The sequence below is a fragment of the Nycticebus coucang genome, chromosome 1 (assembly GCF_027406575.1).
Source record: "Nycticebus coucang isolate mNycCou1 chromosome 1, mNycCou1.pri, whole genome shotgun sequence".
Classification (NCBI taxonomy): Eukaryota; Metazoa; Chordata; class Mammalia; order Primates; family Lorisidae; genus Nycticebus; species Nycticebus coucang.
Genome location: NC_069780.1, coordinates 143,669,916 through 143,689,870, shown reverse-complemented (window position 1 = coordinate 143,689,870; position 19,955 = coordinate 143,669,916). Strand labels below are relative to the sequence as shown.

The 19,955-nt window shown below is 35.5% G+C and overlaps 1 protein-coding gene across 3 annotated transcripts in view; it reads left to right on the top strand.

Annotated features, from left to right (window-relative positions):
- RNF180 (ring finger protein 180) overlaps window positions 1-19,955 on the top strand; it is a 135,286-nt gene that overhangs the window by 44,789 nt on the left and 70,542 nt on the right. Inside the window, exons 4-6 of one of the 3 annotated variants that reach the window (XM_053589954.1) lie at window positions 1,003-1,962; window positions 5,092-5,127; window positions 19,643-19,715. In XM_053589954.1, coding sequence (XP_053445929.1) covers window positions 1,003-1,962; window positions 5,092-5,127; window positions 19,643-19,669 — 1,023 coding nt within the window. In that variant the 3' untranslated portion in view covers window positions 19,670-19,715. Of the gene's footprint in view, window positions 1-1,002; window positions 1,963-5,091; window positions 5,128-19,642; window positions 19,716-19,955 lie in introns of those variants that run through there. The other 2 variants (XM_053589936.1, XM_053589945.1) reach the window with 2 other exon arrangements.

Below are 19,955 nucleotides of genomic sequence, written 5' to 3'. Positions count from 1 at the left end.
TTAGTATCTATTGAGTTAAGGAACTATCCTATGTGTATCATTAATATCCATACACTTAGGTACATACATATAAACTGAATAATTAATCACTATTATTAGTATAATCAAAGTGAAAATACTATGCTTTAAAGGACCCTTAGTGAAATATTATAAGAGTGAGAACGCACTGTGTTAATATGGCATAGTAATTTCTCACAATCAAAATACTTATCTTAGAAAAGTACAAGTAACATGATTTTAGAAAACTATAATTACATCTCTCCACTGAATAGCTTACTTTTTTTTTTTTTTAAAGTAACATTTGATAGCTGTCCCTTGCATCCATTCTCACATTGTAATGATTTCCTGGGAAAATGCCAGTGCACAGCTTATAAATGTCCTGAACTTTAAAAACTATGTTAGGACACTGCAGATGTGTCACTGTCTCTATTGAAAAGATAATTTGAAACCAGTTCATTATTAATTTTCAATCTGAGCGTAGAAAATGCACTAACTGTTATATGTAATCAATATCTTTTGGTCGTATATGAAAAACCAGGAAGAGCTTTATTCTGTTGGTTGAGTAAAGTTCCCTCCCAGGGTGCTTGGTATGCAAGAAGTGTATCAAAACAGACACTTTTCTGTGAGATTTTACTTGCAAATTAAGCTCTGTACACTAATTTGCTTCCTGGTTACATGGTGTATTTCTTTTCATTAGTTCACGGTATGTCCATATTCAACCTATTGTTTAAGGACTCTGTTTTGGAATTCTCAGGAGTAATATTTGGATGGACATGATTTGCATTATTTATCATTCCAGAACTTTGGTGCTGCTTATCTCTATTTATTGGAAGGCTGGTTTCCATTTGCTATTCTGTCTACTAATCGGAAAACAGGAAGCTAGCCCTTTCGGTGGCATAAAAACCTTTCATGTGGTCTGCTATTTTTTTTTTTTTAAACTCACATTCTCTTTGGTTACTTCACAATGAAAGCATTGTTCTTATTTTCCTTTATTACCTATAGGCCCAGTGGACAGTTGGAAAACTGAATTGCCCTTTCTGTGGGGCCCGTTTAGGGGGCTTTAATTTTGTCAGCACTCCAAAATGTTCCTGTGGCCAGCTTGCAGCTGTACATCTCTCCAAGAGCCGGACGGATTATCAGCCAACACAGGCAGGCCGACTAATGAGACCATCACTGAAATACTTGTCACATCCTAGAGTTCAGTCAGGTCGTGACAAGGAAACTCTGCTGACAGGTGGTGGCTCCAAAATCAGAAATCACTGGCTTTTAAACATGGCCCAAAATAATAATGACCCTGGAAGATTAACAGAAGCACTCTGCCTGGAGGTGCGATCAACATATTTTGAGATGAAGAATGAAAAACTGCTCTTCAAAGAACCAGAAGCAAAATTCCAGTTTTTTGTTCCCCAGCTTGTGACTGGCAGATGCACTACAAGAGCTTTTCATAGAAAATCACATAGTTTGGATCTGAACATCAGTGAGAAACTGACTTTCATACCCCCTTTATATGAAATCCATAGTAAGTCTACTGCCTATTCTGGTCTAAATGAAACACAGCCTATTGACCTTTCAGGCTTGCCTTTGCCATCTAGTAAAAATACCTGTTCTTTTCAAAACCCATCTAGTTTTGATCCTAATGTGCTGGTGCAAAGATTTGCAGCGGCCCCCCACGAGACACAGACACAAAGAGGAGGAGGATTTCAGTTTGGTCTGGAAGCTTCTTCGGTGTACTCTGACCACGCTAATACTAACAACCTCACTTTCCTGATGGACCTGCCCTCAGCTGGCAGGAGCATGCTGGAGGCCTCAGACCAAGAAGAGCACCTCTCGCCTCTGGACTTCCTACACTCAGCCAGTGTTTCGTTGGGCACCATTAATCCGAGGCTCAATAAGAAAGAAAGGAGCAAGTTGAAGAATCTAAGAAGAAAACAACGAAGGCATGAAAGATGGCTACAGAAGCAGGTAATTTTTGAAAAAAGGGTTTACTAAAAATTCTCTTTTGGGATTTGGGGAGACAAGCTATCTTTGAATACCTATATTTATAAAAACTTGGTTTTAATAGTTTTTGAAATATTCTTTCTAAATGCACTTAATAATCATGCATAATATATTGTAATCATACATGTATAACCCTGTTATAATTGACATGTATAACCCTATCTCTGTGCTTCACACATGTTTAGAAAGAGTCTTTATAGTGTAGTTTTACCCAATTCTAATATTTTAGAGGGGACATTAATGTCATGCTACTGGGACTGGGATTATTTGTCACATACATTTTACATTTATTACACGTTTGAATTGTTTTGCATTGATTTTGTTTTAGGTTAAGTTGAAAAGTGTTTCTCTAAATTCAATCAGTGACAAATTCACTCATCACATTTAGCTTAAATGTTATTTTTAAGAATCCTTATTTAATTGTGTGCCCACATGATCTGGATGAACTGTGCTAAACTGTGACAGTTGTCTACAGGGCTGTTTACCCTTGCAGTGATTTTATAGGTGGTGTGCTTCTTCGTGTTTTGAACTACTTCAGTGCCCATGATGACCTGTCCTGGGGGGGATGTGTGAAGGGACAGAATGATAAGCGTTAGGTGCTGTGGAAACCAACTAAACCCAGTGGGCGAGACACTTAGGAAAATTTGGAAGTTCGAGGACTGGAATATTTCTGAATAGACCTTTTTTTGCAAATTGCCTTTATTAGTTATTTATTATACATAGTAGTCCTTATTAATCAATGTGTTACATATTAACAGTATCCTTGGAACTAAAATATAAAAAGCTACAATTTCATATAATAGTTATTCTTTAAAAAGTTAAGTGAACACATTATGTCTTATGATCTTAGTTGTAGACGCAATAAAATAAAATTACCACATTGAAAAATTACCACTGCTTCAGTCAAATTGTTTTTCATCTTTTACATAGTATAATTATAGGTATTTGTTCATTATATTTTTGACTGATTGCTAACAAGAACATTCTGGTTTGGTTTATCTGCGAGTGATGGTATAATGTAACATCAAAGCATATATTATAGAAAGTGAAAAAATGAATATATTTTAGAAACATTATAATATACTTCATAGTTTAACTTACTGAAGCTATAAAATTCAAAATTTGTCTTGAGAATTTGACTTAGATAAATTGGAGATGATCATATGTTAAGTGAATGTTCAGAAATAATACCTTAAAATGATTAATGTAATGTGGAGGACTTCAAAACTATTCTCTACCAAATAGAAATTTAAGAGATGTGAGAAAGTTATACTTCTTTTTTACTGTAGATGTATGTAGATAACATCTTTGTGATTTTAAAAACATGTTTGATTTTTTGGGGCTAGGTGCTTTGGAAGACCTCAGCTATATTATTAATCATTTCATTTTCTAGCCTGGGGATACCTCTGTTTCATGCAGTTTATAGTAACTGCACAGTTAGGGGGTTTTATTTTTGTCAAAGTTATTTTTATTCATTCACATATATGACTTAATATGCATAGGCAATCAATCAGAATTAGTGGTTCTTCGTCAAACCTGTTGTCACAGGTCAGTGTAGGAAAGAAGGCAGGATTCTAGTAGGTCTGATTGGTTGCACAGGAGCTAGATAGAGGCAAACAAATGCCCAATGTCTCTTTAGTAAAGAAAATTTAAGAGTAGATAGAGCAGGGCGGCGCCTGTGGCTCAGTGAGTAGGGCGCCGGTCCCATATGCCGGAGGTGGCGGGTTCAAACCCAGCCCCGGCCAAAAACCACACACAAAAAAAAAAAAAAAAAAAAAAAAAGAGTAGATAGAGCAGCATAGAAATTCTGTACAAAAATGATGTGAGTACACATCACAGTTAGAGCCAGAAATAATACTTATAATTTTTAAGTCTGTCTTGCTAATTCAAGCAAAAAGATGAATCCTAGCGAGTGTTAATATATGAGATACTAACAGTGCAGTTGTACAACTTATTCCATGTTTATTAAAGATAAATTCCGCCAACCTTTATCAAGTGCTTGTTTGAAATAACTGTGTCTGTGGTTAATGACTTCCATACAGATCCTCCCATTTTTTTTTTTTTTTTTACTGAGGTGGCTAAACATACAATACATAAAGTAAGAGTTATAATCACTAATGATACTTATTAAAAGGCTTAAAATAGGGCAGTGCCTGCAGCTCAAGGAGTAGGGCGTCGGACCTATATACCGGCGGTGGTGGGTTCAAGCCCCGCCCTGGCCAAAACTGTAAAAAATAATAATTTTAATAAAGGCTTAAAATAATTGGTTGGGAAATCTGGATTTCTGACTTCCACCTGACATTTTTGATGAATTTTTGTGTAAGCTAGACATCTTTGATTTATACTACAATAGAAAGTGTTAATGGTACTACAAGAAGTTATTTAAACTTTTGAATCTTAGGGATTTAGATGAGATTGCTATTAAAGCAGAAAGTGCAGCCAGTTTTCAGTGTTTTTGTTAAGCAAATATTCATTGAAGATCTACTTTGAAGTAAAACATAGCACTCAGTTGCATTTAACTACCGTAGCTGCTGGGTTTTAATCCAACATAATCCTTTAGTGTTTTAGTTTTAGTTTTTAAATTATCATGCAACAAAATTTATTCTTGGCATACAGATGTATGATTTAATCATGTATAGGTTCATGCCGTGACCACCACAGTGGAGACACAGAACAGTTTATTACCCCCCAAACTTCCTTGTTCTACACACCTTTATAACCACGCCTTTATCCCATTCCTCATCCCTAAAAACCATTTCTCTGTTTCCTGTTACTTTAGTTTTGTCTCTTTGATGATGTTATGAAACATATGTAATGTTATAAAAACTAGACTCACATAGTATATAACCTTTCGAGATTGGTTTCTTTCACTTGCCAAAATTGCCTATGAGATTGATTCAAGTTATTGCGTGTATCTACAATTTGCTTATTTTTATATTGCTCAGTATTATTCCATTGTGTAAATGAACCAGTTTTATCCATTCAGCTTTTCAACAACAGGTGGGTCATTTCAAGTTTTGGCCATTATGAGTAGAACTGTTTCTAATGATCATGTAGGTATTTTTCTGTGAAACTAAATTTTCATTTCTCTAGGGTAAATACCCAGGAATGGGATTGCTGGATCATATGGTAAGTACATATTTAACGCTTGAGAAACTGTCAAATTGTTTTCCAGCATGGCTGCACCATTGTGCATTTCAAGCAACACTGTCTAGGAGTTCCATTTGCTGTGCATCCTTGAAAGCAAGCACCTAGTATTCTAAATATCTTTTATGTTAGTCATTCAAATAAATATGTAGAAGTATCGTATTATCATTTTAATTTGCATTTCCCTAATGATGTTGAACATTTTTTATGTGCTTATTTTCCATTCGTATATGTCTAGTGAAGTGTCTATTCACATCTTTTGTTCACTCTTTAATTGGGTTATTTTCTTCCCATTGAGTTTTGAGAGTTCTTCATACATTTTGGATATAAGGCCTTTACTGGAAGTGAGATTTTTAAATAGTTTTTCTCAGTATGAAGCTTGTCATTTTATTCTCTTAACATTTTTTTCCTGCAGAGCAAACATTTATTTTTGATGTCTAATTTCTCAAACTTTTTATAATGATGTCATATTAAGAACTCTGCCTGACCCTACGAACATATTCTTATGTGGTTTTATTACTAAATTAATTTTTTTTCTCATCTTCTAAATCTCCACTGACCTGAATTTATTTTGAATTAATTTTTTAAGATAAGGTGTGAAATTAAGCTGAGGTTCATTATTTTTGCATACAGATACTCAGTTGTCCTAGCACCAATTGTCCTTTCTCTGTGAAATGCTTTTGCAAATTTGTCAAAAATCAACTGACTGCATATGTGTGGTTTATTTCCAGAGTCTGTCTGTTTAGTACATTTTTATGTTTACACTTTCATTAGTAGCACCTTTTCTTTTTATTACAAGTCATAAAATCCTCTGATTTTATTATTTTTTCAAAATTGTTTTAGCTATTTTAGTTTCTTTGACTTTCTATATGAAATTTAAAATCAACCTATTTATAATTATAAAAAATCTTGTTGGTATTTTGACTGGAATTATATTAAATCTATGGATTAATCATTGCTGGCCTTATAAACTGAGTTCTCTCCTTTGCTATTTTCTGGAAAATGTTGTGGAGAACTAATATTTTTACTTAAATATTTACTATTAAAACTGCCTGGGCCTGGAGATTTCTCTGTTGGGAGTCATTTAACTATAAATGCAATTTCTTTTAATAATTATAGGACAGTTTAGGTTATCTATTTCATATAAGGTAAGTTTTGGTAGTTTGTTTTCAAGGAAGTTGTAAAAATTATGTGTGTAAGGTTCTTAGAATTCCTTATTTTTTGTTCTTTTAATGTCTGTTGGGTCTATAATGATATCCTCTTTTCAGTCTGATAATTGCAAGTTAGGTCTTCTCTCTTTTTCTGTTTTAGTTTTAGAGGGTTATAAATTTTAATGATCTTTTCAAAGAAACACCTTTTGGTTTCTGTTGTTTTTCTGTATTGCACTATTTTTATAGTTATTGATGGCTGCATTTATCTTCACTATTTACTTCTTTTGCTTTAAATTTATTTTTGTTTCCTTTTGTAATTTTTTAATGATAGAAATTTGTATTTGAACTTTTTTTCTCATCTAAACATTTAATGCCATAAATGTTCCTTTAGTTAGTGTATTAGCTATATATCATAAATTTTATTGTGTTGTATTTTTATTTTAATTCAATTCAAATATTTCTACTTTTTATGAGACTTCACCTGGTCCACTTAGTTTGTCTACACTGTTAATATAATCATGCAAAGGCTAAAATATCAGCATTTTGAGGAAATTAATACAAAATTTAGTTCTGGGGCAGAATATTTTCTTCTTTGGATTAAAAGAAAATAAAGCTACCACTAGTATAATTGCATAATATTTCTAAATAATTCTGCTTAAACAATGTTTCAGGTGGCTGTGACTGCATTTTTTAACTTTCTTCCTATTTAATATAAGTAAAGGAAAATGTCTCTTTAAAGGCCACAGGAAGTCATCATAAAAAGATAGTTTGCCTAAGGTTTCTGTTTTGCATGAAAATTAAAAATAATTGACCGTCTATTATTATTTGTAAGAAAATCACTGAATCATCTACAGTAATTCTATTACATTGTTTTTAGTGAGCTAAATGAGTTAAGGCAATTTGTATTATTAAAAGTGTGATTTAGGTACTGGGGAGGATATAGACCAATAAATTATACTGAAGACCAACCTATTCAGGTTTATCTAAAAAAGATTTATCTTCTGCGAAGGCACTAAGTTTCATTTTTATGGATTTGCACATGGGGATTATTTTGAAATTCTCCGTTTTTAAAAATGTCCATTTAATCTTCTATCACTTTACTCATCATCTTTAAATCTTGTATAAATCATGCTCTAGATACGTATTCGGTTGTCTGTGTTTCAGAATAATAATAGTAATTCAAATGTAAAAGAATTCGCTATTCACTCTTCTCTTCCTCAAGCAGAAACTTAATGGTTTGTTGAAATGAAAAGCTTAACTAATAAAAATGTGAATATTTTAATTAGAGAACATACATTTTTAATGGTTTTATTAAGCACAGAGTCATAGTCATGAAATGGTAATTTAGGTAAGAAGGTAATAAATTGAAGGAACATCATGATCATCAATGTTCGTTGTTCACTCTGCTTTGTGGTGTGTTACTGTTGCAGTGTCAGTTTGCCATTCTCTTCATTTTATGAATACAAAAATATCTAGATCTTGCTCTATTAGTTGATACAACTAATTTGCCTCAGCTTTCCAGGAGGTCACCATTTAGTAGGATAAGATAAAAATATGCTGTTTAAATAAACATGACTGAATAATTTTAATTTTGCCTTCTGGCTACTTTGATTAATTATAGAATATAGATAATTGAGCAGGTATTAAGCAAAACTGCATAGAATTGATAATGCATTTAATTACATAGATCTAAATTTTCTAATGCTTAGTACAACACTCTGTACATAATAGATGCTCATGAATTTTGAGTTTAATTATTTGCTTTTATTTACTTTTTTGTTTTGTAAATTTAAGGGGTACAAGTGCAGTTTTGTTGCATAGATGTATTGTGTAATGGTGAAATCTGTACTTTTAGTGTAATTATTGCTTGAATAGTGTACATTGTAACCAGTAAGTAATTTCTCATCCCTCCCTACCTCTGAGTCTCCAATGACTGCTATTCAGAAATTTAAAAAAATAAGTATTTACTTTAAGATAGTTTTAGATTTAGTTTTAGATTTAGATTTAGTTTTAGATAAGATGTGAAGGATAGTACAGAGAATTCTCATATGCCCCACACCCAGTCTCCCTACTATTAATTTTTCTCTTTAGTATCGTACATTTATCACAATTAATGAACCAATATTGATACATTATTATTAAAGTTTATATTCTATTCATATTGCCTTAGTTTTACCTACTGTTCACTGTTTTGTTCCAGGTTCCATATGGGACACTACATTACGTTTAATTGTCATGTTTCTTTAGGCTTCTCTTGGCTGTGACAGTTTCTCAGACTTTCCTTGTTTTTGATGATGTTGACAGTTTTAAAGATTACTTGTTAGGTATCTTGTAAAATGTCCCTCAACTGGTATTTGTCTGTTGTTTTCCCCATGATTAAACTAGAGTTATTGGTTGTGTCATGGGTTCTCAAAACCATCACACATTCAGTGACTCATTGAGAGGACTCTTAGAAACCACATATAGTCAAACTCCCAGCTATGTTTTATTACAGCAAAAGGATGTAAACCAACATCAGCAAAAGGAAAAAGTACATGGAGCAAAATCTAGGGGAAATAAATTACAAGCTTCTAAGAATTTTCTCTTTGGGGTTACATAGAATGTGCTTGATTCCCCAGCAATATGCTCTGACTACAAGGGTGAAATGCTATCTACTAGGGAAGCACATTATAGACCTAGTGCTTAAGGTTTGTATTGGGGGCTGGTCATATAGGCACCCTCTGTCTGGGGCACATACCAAAATTTTAGACTCTTTGAAGGAAAACACTGGTATTCAGCTTAAACCTTATTGTACAAAAAGTTTAGGCACAGTGAAGCCCTCTTATCAATTAGGGTTGTAGAAACTCTCCTAACAAGTTTCTGATGCCAGCCCAGGGCTAGCTTTGTAAGTGAAGACAGGCCTGCTATATTAAGTCATGTCTGCACATGGATTTTTAGGAGAAAGACCACAGAGATAAAATGCCATTCTGATCACACATACATAGAATATGTATGAATATATAGTAAGAATATACTATGTATACTATAAACATTGTGTAAATTGTTGATGTTAATTCAGGACTGTTTTGTAACAAAAAAAAAAGAGTAACAATTGTCAATTACATTCTTCTTAGTTAAGTATCCCAAGAATGGAAAAATAAATATCCAGTGTTCTCCATACTAATATGAAACCAATATGTAAACAATTACATGCTCATATGAATAAAACACAAATATAGTCTAGTACTGGGGTAGAGGGAGGTGGGAGGGGAGGACGATTGGCAGAAGGAGGGAGGGCATGAGGCAAGATCTCACTTAATGTGCACGTTGTGAGGTGTATAACGCCCCCTGAGTGAGGGGCTCTTTTTACAACTGGAACTTTACTCTGAAAGTGAGAACAAGTAACCTAAAAATTTGTACCCTCATATTAGTTTGAAATAAAAAAAAAACAAACAATTGTCACACTTATATATCTGTTATATTAGTGTTCTATTGCTGCTATAACCAATTACCACATACATGGTTGCTTAAACTAGTAGTTTTATCATCTACAGTTCTGGAGGTCATAATCTGGTCCTAGGCCTTGTGTTACTAAAATCAGTATTGGCTGGGCTGCCTTCCTTTTGGAGCCTTTAGGGTAGAGTCTATTCCTTGCTTTTTCTAAAGTCTGTCCTCATTTCTTGCTTTGTGATTTCCAGCAGTGGCATCACTTGAGTCCTTTCTTTCATCACATATTCTCTCTGACCCTTTTAGGTGCCCGTGTGATTACACTTGGTCCATCTGGATAATCCAAAGTAATCTCCCCATCTCAGGGTCCTTATCACAACTGCAGAGTCCCATTTGCCATGTATAGTAACATGTTCACAGGTTCTAGGATAGGATTAGGATGTGGACAACTTCAGGGAATCATTATTCTACCTACCTCACCTTAACTTTCTGAGCTTTATTTCAGTTAATCCTGACACGATTTTATGAGATAATTTCTGTTAGTATCTCCATTTTATTTATTTATTTATTTATTTTGTGTGTTTTTTGGCCGGGGCTGGGTTTGAACCCACCACCTCTGGCATATGGGACCGGCGCCCTACTCCTTGAGCCATAGGCGCCACCCTGTTAGTATCTCCATTTTAAAAATGAGAAACCAAGGCTCAGAGAGTTTAAATAATTTCCCTAGGCATAAAAACCTAGTAATAGATAATAGATCTAGGTTCTAATGTTTCTGTTAACCATTGATTCTTTAGCCTTTCAAGAAAGAAAATCTCCCACCCATTTTACCTTTCTTTGATTCAGAAAATATTTTACTATCATATACTTTTATTCTGCAATACCCTTTCCTTCATTTACTCTTTGCTAAATATTGAGGATATAACAATGAATGAAATATCACTCCTCCCCTCACAGACCTTTTTCAGTTACGTTTTCTTGAGTATTTGCAAAAATCCCGTATCACAGAGAACCAAAAGGTCAACAGGTTTTACTTAAAATTTGATTACTTGGCCAAGACCTTGATATGAAACTCAGAATTCTAGAGCAGTCACAAAGGAGCAAGTTTTATTAGGAGAGGGTGGGAAGATTGTGCAGAAGTGAGAAAATTGAAGATGAGGGAATAGTCAGATGATGAAGAATTATGATGCAGTGGTCAGAAACTTCTGTTTGATTCTGAGGATGCTGTGTAGCTGCTAAAGGGTTCTGAGTGGCACCACACTTGGCTCACTGAGCTCAGTAAATAGTTCTTAGTGGATGAATTGAATAAATGATGTATCTGATGCTTTAGGTGTAGTAAATGACTTGAGGGTAAAAGCCAACAGTGGTTCTTAATCTTTGCTCCAAATCCCTTTAGAACCTAAAAATATCTCAGTGGTCCGGATTCTTTCAGATTAGCTTCATTTGGCTGAGGCTGGGCAGATAGGGTGTGTGTAATCTATCTCTAAATTCTCAAGTGATTCCAGTGTGGATCTAGGGTTATTGAGAACTATTAGGACAGCATTCTCCAGCCTTTCTGGCAACAGGAACCAATTTCATGGATGGCATTTTTTCCATGGAGTGGGGGGACAGAGCATGGTTTTGATAAGAATCTGTAAGCAATGGATTTATTATGGTCTATGCAGTCAAACCTCTCAGCTAATAAGCTGTATTTGTAGCTGCTCCCCAGTGCTAGCATCACTGCCTCAGTTTCACCTCAGATCAGCAGGCATTAGATTCTCTAAGGAGCGTACAACCTAGACACCCCCCCACACACAGTTTACAATAGAGTTTGTGCTGGGGATGTGACAGGAGGCTGAGCTTAAGTGGTCATGTGAGTGATGTAAACCCAGATGAAGTTTTGCTCATTCGCCACTGCTCAACTCCAGCCTGTGGCCCAGGGGTGGGGACCAACCTCAGTATTAGAAGGAAGGGACATCAACTGAAAGGAATTAAGAGAGAATTAGACTTGAGTTGATAGAGTTCTTGATGAAGTATTTTTTAACAAGAGCAAAGAGAATTAATTCTGATGGATGTTACAGAGAGAGAGTCAGCTGGCATAGAAGAAATTAGATAACCATACTTAAGGGGAACAAGATATTTTGATCCTACCTTTTCATAGCATAACTCCTTGCACTTAGTAAAAGACAGTATAAATATCTATGTGCAAGATTTTGATATCAATATACTATACTCTAACATTTAGTCTATTCAGATAGCTTTCCTTAACCTGGTGTTGAGAGAGAGTTTTGAGTAGGAGCACACAGGAGGGAATGAGTGATGATAGCAGTAGTTAACATTTAATGAGCTTCACTGTGTGCTTCGTACAGTAGGAGGTACAGCTTTACTTGTCTTACATGATTGACATGAGCTGTTGGGTCACTGAGGACAAGGAAGCTCTGAGGAGAAAAGGCTTTGGACTGGAGCACTGACCACTTCAGGCACTGGGGGAGAAAGGCGGTTGTGGAGTAGGAAAACAAAAAGATTCAAGATGCATGTTCTCTTTCCTGAGTGCTGTGGTTGGATGTGTCCCAACCACAAATAGTATTTAGAGATGGGACCTTTAATTGGTTATTAAGCCATGAGCACTTCTTCTCATTTATGGGATTAAGGCCCTTGTAAAACAGGCGTCAAGCAGCATTGGTCTAGCGTGCTTTCTTGCCCTTCCACCTTCTGCCATGTGAGAACAAGCAAGAAGTCCCTCACCAGACCACATGCTGGTACCTTGATCTTAGACTTCAGAAGTAAACTTTTGTTTTAGCAAAAGTTTGTTTTTTTATAAAATACTGAGCCTCTGGTATTCTGTTACAGCAGCACAAACAGACTAAGACACTAAAGTATCGTGTAAGATCAACTTGTTTAGGGAAGGGAAAAATCAGAATCATCAGTGAGTTAGCCCCACAGTGATACACAGAGAACACTGGGACTTGCCATATAGGCCTGAGCTTCGTGCTAGCTGGGTTGGATTAATGGAACTGGGCAGTTTTGTCCTTGTGTGCAGTGAGAAGACTGCATCTGGTTTTAATTCTAAACCCGTATTTTTGGCTTTCTTTACTCCATCAACCAGGGTAAATACTGCCCACCTGTTTTTCTGCCTCATTGTCCCATTTTTAAAACCACAATCGTTGACACTGTCTCCTTGTCTTGTTCAAACCTCCCTAAGGCTTCTCCCACGCTGAGACAAATACTACCCCTTTTTCCCACACAATGGAGACCTCACAATAACAGCTTCCATGTGCCCCCAAATGGGAAAGGTACCTGGAATCCTCTGCTTGGCTCAGCATATCAACTGTAGTTATCACCTGGGGTTTCTTTTACAAAGAATATTTTAAAGTTAATTTTTGATTTTTGAAACAATATAACAGTGTTAGACAACATGTAGAACACTGAAAAATATATTTAAAATTTAAATTCCAAATTTAAGGGAGTGGTTACCTATGAAGGGAAAAAGAAATATGATTTGGAGTGTTATATGGAGGACTCCAACTTCATTAGCTATGTCTTATTTCTTAAGGTGGCTGGTATTATTACAGTTGTGCTGTTTTGTTCCATTTTGTATGTCCCCAGTATTTTATAAAACATGGAAGAATTGGTTGTAAATCATGCTACCCTAATAAAGTCATACTTTTTGGTCGTTACTTTGCTTCAAAATCTTAAATCACTCACCTTTGTTCTCCTTGTAAAACTTTAGTGGGAAATTCTCCAACAGATTTATAGGAAAGTATTCTTTTATCTAAGAGGCTCAATTTTTTTTTTTTTTTTTTTTTTTGTAGAGACAGAGTCTCACTGTACCACCCTCGGGTAGAGTGCCGTGGCGTCACACGGCTCACAGCAACCTCCAACTCCTGGGCCTACATGATTCTCCTGTCTCAGCCTCCCGAGCAGCTGGGACAAGAGGCTCAATTTTTAATAATACATTTTTCCTCCATCAGAATAAAAACGGAATATTTAATAATGACCAAACATTTCCATTAAAGTAATAACATATCTATGCTGCCCCCTGGGACATGGGATTCAGCCCCTCTGCGCTGTGCTGCACCCTGGGACATGGGATTCAGCTCCGCTCTGTGCTGCCCCCTGGGACATGGGATTCAGCCCCTCTGCTCTATGCTGCACCCTGGGACATGGAATTCAGCCCCTCCACTTTTCTGTGCTTTCATTAATCTTGTTTGTTTGTAAAGGTGAAAATGATTGTCTCGCTTTCCAACACCAGAGGGCACCAAATTTACTCTGGGAGCAAAACAATCAAAATCATTTTCCCATCAAAGAATTTTATAGACTTGTTAGATTATGGCATCGTATGTTTTTAGTTTCTTGACAGATCAAGCACAAGAGTTTGTGCTTTGTGAGAAAGGGTTTTGGAGGATCAGTAAGGCTTTGTTTTACTGCCATTGGTTAAGAATCTGCCAATGGTTTTGTTAAACTGCTTTTTAGGGATATTTATTGTGTGTTTCTTCAGAGGGCATAAAACTGCTATTCTGGGTTAATGCTTGAAATAGTTTATTTCTAAGGCTCTATAGATATGTCATCTATTCTTATTTTAACTCTTAGGCAGCATGTGCAGTTCTCTGAAAGTTGGCTTGTTCCCTAAATTAAGGATAAATCAATGGCAGGGGTTGTGTTGTGCTTCAGCAGGGAGTGGGGTGCTGACAGAGAGGAGTGGAATGATGTAAGCCAGTAGATTTCAGTGAGCCTTTTACACACATGGATGTTTAGCAGAGTTTTCTTAACTTCCATTTAATAAACTATCCTTTCTTCATTCTTAAATAAAAGTGATTGGAACACTAGTCGATGATCTCACTAATTATGTTTTTTTTGGTCCAATTAAACCTTTAAAGATATTTTGATATTGAACATTAAAGTATCCCTGGCTATTGTATTTTCCTTTTTCTCTTTTATCTTCAGCCACAATATTTGATAATCTATTTAGGTTGTCTAATCACCAGCAAATACAAATGATGCAACTTCTATAAAGCAGTAGCATATTCCACTAGGATAAATACAAAGCATGCATTTTAAGGAAGTTATAAGGCACTAGTTCAGCGATTTTCAGCTAGTGTGCCATGCGAGGATCTTAGGTATGCTGTGAAAAATTTTGAAGGTTATTAATTAAATGATCTTTCAAAACACAGTAAATATATTCTATTTTTTACTATTTTTGTCTGTGATCAACATAATTTAAGTGTGCTGTGGACTGTAGGTTCAAGTGTGCTGCAAGATAAAAAACGTCGAAAAACACTAGTCTAGGTCCTTCTGTGTACTTTGATGGTACATTTGTTTCCTATTGCTGCTGTAACAAATTACCACAAATTTAGGGTGGCACCCATAGCTCAGTGGGAGGGCAATGGCCTCAAACCCTGAGTTTTTTTTTTTCTTTTTTATTAAATCATAACTGTATACATTGATATGATCATGGGGCATCATACACTCGCTTCATAAACCATTTGACACGGTTTGAACCCAGCCGGGGGCAGCTAAAAAAACAATGACAACTGCAACAACAACAACAAAAAAGAAAAATAGCCAGGTGTTGTGGCGAGCGCCTGTGGTCCCAGCTACTTGGGAGGCTGAGGCAAAGGAATCGCTTAAATCCGAGAGTTTCAGGTTGCTGTGAGTTGTGATGCCACAGCACTCTACCCAGGCGACAGCTTGAGACTCTGTCTCAAAAAAAAAAAAAAAAAAAAAAAAAATTACCACATATTTAGTTGCATAAAACACAAAAATTCATTACAGTTCTGGAGCTCAGAAGTCTAAAATGGATCTCTCTGGGCTAAAATCTAGGGGTTGGCTGAAACGCAACTAGTTCAGTGATTTTCAGCCAGTGTGCCATTCCTTTTTGTCGGCTCCAGGGGGAGAATCTGTTTTCTTGCCTTTTTGAGATTCTAAAGTCTGCCTGTATCCTCCTAACTACCCTCCTCAAAGCCAACAATAGCTGGCTGAGTGTCTCTGATGGTACCATCTCCTTCTAATTCTTCTGCCTTCTTCTTCTTCCACATTTTAGTACCCTGTGATTATACTGGGCCTACCCCATTATCCTTGATGATCTCTTTGTTTTAAGGTCCGCTGTTTAGCAATTTTAATTCCATCTGAAGTCTTAATTCCTTATTGCCATTTTACATAATATATTTATAGGTTCCAGGGATTGGAATGTGGACATCCCTGGGGGAGGGGACATTATTCTCTTCGTCATAGATGGTTTTGGTGGAATATTTGAGTAAGGCCAGGGTTGAAAGAAAAGAGGCAACTACTTACAGGTCTTGATAGCGTCTAGAAAAATGAATGTTTTCTTTGACCTTCCCTGGAATTTTCCACATTACTCATTTGTCTAGTTTTTCTTGAGTTTCTGAAAATGAGTATGTATTCTAGAGGGCATAATTCATTAATTATGTATCTATCATTAGTATCATAATTTCGCAAAAATGATCAGATTAGTCTATTGGGTCTTGCCTAAGTAGGTTAAGGGCAATTAATTTTGGATGGGGGAGCAATATCATAAAACGTAGGAGGCATAAGGCATTGTTTGAAAAGATTTAGACCAGTGTCTAATTCCAACTTTTTTTTAATCTCACAGGACACTTGAACCTATAGTTAAACTTACGCGGCACACTTAAATTATGTTGATCAAAAAAAAAAAAAAAAAGGAAAAGAATATGCTTACTGTGCTTTGAACTTCTTTTGAAAATAATTTAAAAATTTTCACAGTATACCTAAGATCCTCTCGCGGTATACTGGTGTGCTGCAGCATACTGTTTGAAAATCACTGGTATAGATGACTTTGAACAGAGAAACTCTCATGAATGCAAGGGCTATGATACTGACGTTAATATTGCAACCTTGTAGTGTTGCCTGGACCCAGGGCCCTGAGTAAAAACACATTAGACAACACAAAATACATCTTGGAACAAAAATACCACCACATTGCACCAGTCTATGTCAAGACCTTCAGATTACCAGGGCCCATTGTTGTCAATAGAAATAGTCATTACAGGAGATGGTGGGTTCAAACCCTGCGCCAGCCAAAAACTGCAAAAAAAAAAAGACAAGCCCTCGCTCTAAATTTATCTCTTTTCTTTGAGTAAGCCACCTGTCTTGAGAATTAGTTAACTGGGAGGGGGCATGAGAGGGCCCTTCAACTTGGAAGGTTCTGGTTCTTCATCTAGATAATAATAACTCTGGTGTTTTTAGTTTGTTAGAATTCATCACGCCTTCTACAATATTTTCAAAAAATGAAGAAAATTTTTATAAAATAAGAAATCATCATGAATTTGTGAAAATTTTTTCTATGTAAGTTACATCTAAATATAAACAGCAGTGTGCTGGTAAATATTTCTCTGGGGTAGAGGGAGCTCTGATTTAGGCACTTGTCAATGTCTGTGGCATAAGTTCTCTTAGTACACCTGATTTCAGTTACATCACTGAATGAAAGCCACTGGGAAGAGATGTACACAATCAACTCCAAAAGGCTGGTATGAGTGTCTTCAGCACATCACTAGATAAAATGTACTTTTATTTTTTTTATTATTTAAATGTACTTTTAACATAATTAACTTAGTAATGAACCTTTTAACTATTCCCTAATGTATCCTCTCTTCCATTTTTGTTAGCAGTCAATAAAATGAAAAAACAGTTGACAGAATGGTTTCATGAAGACCTATGAAATTTTTTGTAATATAAAATACTTGTTTCCTCAGTTGTATAAAATTGGCTTTTCAGTATCTATAGATCATGACAAAACATCGTTGATTCCTGCATGACTTTTGTTTTACTTATTTTGTAGCTGGAATTACTCTGTCAGGTCTTTGATCTTGGGGTTTGAAGAATGAAACCATGGACCCCATGAGTAAGCAGGACAGAGTTTATTGATAGATAAATAAGATAAATGGAGGGGAACAGAACTTCTGGCAGCAGAGGCAGGGAACCCAAGTGGGAAGCTGATGTGGACCTTCTGTTTAGGGGTTCATATACTGCTTTTCCTCTCCTGTGGGCAGGGGAGTTTTGGTAACGTAAGTCTGGAACATGTCACAATTGTCCAGGGGGCCTGGAAGCAGAAAATAATCCAAAAATGAGAAAAGGAATGTGGTCCTTGGAGCCCTTGCCCTAGGCGAGGCATTAGAGTATGTGCTCCCTGCTCAGGAGGAACTGCCCAGATGAGGTACCCATCAGGCTGCTCTTTTCATGACTTTGCTTTGGGTCCAGAGGATGCAGTCTGTAAAGGACCTGTTGGAGCCTAAGATGGAGGTCTGTGATGAGGCTGATTTCTGAGCTCACCTCGGTCTAGAAAATGGAGGTCCCTGTCCAGCTCTGAATGGAGAAACCCTGTATCATTTTTACTTATTTGGTTTGAAAAAATCTATTAATGATTTGATGAATTCTTATGAACCCACTACCCCAACCCCAAAACTAGAACATCCTCAGTCACATGCATTTCTTGCTTTATTTTATTTAGTTACATTACACATGAACTCACATTTGATTATATAAAACTAAACAACATATTGATTGCATAAACAGCTTACTGTTCTGGATTTACATTGTGATTTAACTTTGTGTTACTAAGATTTATCCATTAATATGTTGTTTTCAAATGTGGTTTATTCATTTTCATAACATAATTCTACATACCTTTTGTCCAGTGTTTTCCATGGCTTGGTTTACTTCAGTCTTGGTATACTCATCTAATTTTTCAGCAGGGTAAGAGGTGTATTGTGTTATGTTTGTTTATTTATTTTAGGTGTCTTTTTTCACAATTTAATGAATTATAAAATGCCTTTCCCTCTTACTTTTTCTATTCTTGTCTTTTTCCCAAGTTCATGTTCTTTGGCAAGTGCATGCATTTTCCTCAAAGTGGATCATAAGTCAATAGAACATCTTAATGTGTATCAGTGCCACACAGGAAAAAAAAAATTTATCTTGGGAGATTCTGTGATGGTTAACAAAGAACAAACTGAGAGTTGAAAGTGACACCAGGTTCAAATTTCAACTTCAAATTACTTTCACTGTTATTATGACTAAATAGTTCATAACTAGAATAGTTCTAGACTAGTTATATAGGCTTCAGCTCCTTTTATAACGTTATCACCATTATAACGTGTATCTCTTATATGTTACTGAATGGAAAAATTGTTACTAAGAAAATGAGCACAGAATATTTTAGGCTACTAGTAACCAAAAACAGTCTTCTCACTAAAAAAGATGATGCTCACTCAGGATAATTACCTGTCATCCAAATTCATTATCTGATTTTCTTAAATTATAGGAAAGGGCATAGGATGGCTTTCTGCTACAAATTTAACTTTTTAAAACCAAACTTTTAAAGAATATCTTGCTATTAATGATCAAAATTTAATGCAGAGTAAAAATTAATTCAGCATTACAGAGGTAGAGAATGGCTATAAATAGGGAAAAGTGTGGAGCAGATGAGTATTTTCCATCTATAAAAAATAAGACTACAGTACTTTATTACAATTCCAAAATTCAAAAACTAAAACCAAAAGTTTTTGTTTTCATAATTGATTTGATCAAAGACCTTGTCCTGATCTGAATGTATTTGGCTGCAAAACCTGACTTGAACTAATGGAAAATTATTTATTGCTTTAATTTATTCTACTTACTAGGTTTTTATATTTTTTGCTGAAGAAATAGCAATATATTTGATTCTGGGATGCTGCCTTAGTCTACTCCCGGACATGTATTATTGTAAAGTCATTGCAGTGATGAGTGTAAATGATACTTGGTGATACCTGCAATCTCTGTAAATATCTGATTTCTGTTGACAAAGTCACAGAAATATGTACTGATACTGCTGAAATTTGTCTCCTGTATTCATCAAGGAAATGATAAATTTCAAATAGAGGGTTAGAGAAAATAGATATGTATGTAATTCTTTTTTCTATCCAAGTTCATAGACCATTTCCTGTGCATTTTATTCATGAGCCACAGTTTTAAAGCCTGGTTTCTTGGACCATGGATGCAACTCTATTCACCATAAATACATCTGTCATCTTGATGTTGATTCCTTCAGGTTCACAAGGTGATAAAGCTGGAGTTCAAATTATACCTTTACTCTTAGCTAGTGTTATTTTAGATGGATTCTGTATTCTGAGTTTTACTGTATAATAAAGTATTTGAATGTGAATCTATAGGTTGAATTCTAACTAAAATACTAGTTTTCAAAATCTGTCTTCTTCTGGCCAGGTTATAAATTAGGAAGCAATGAAA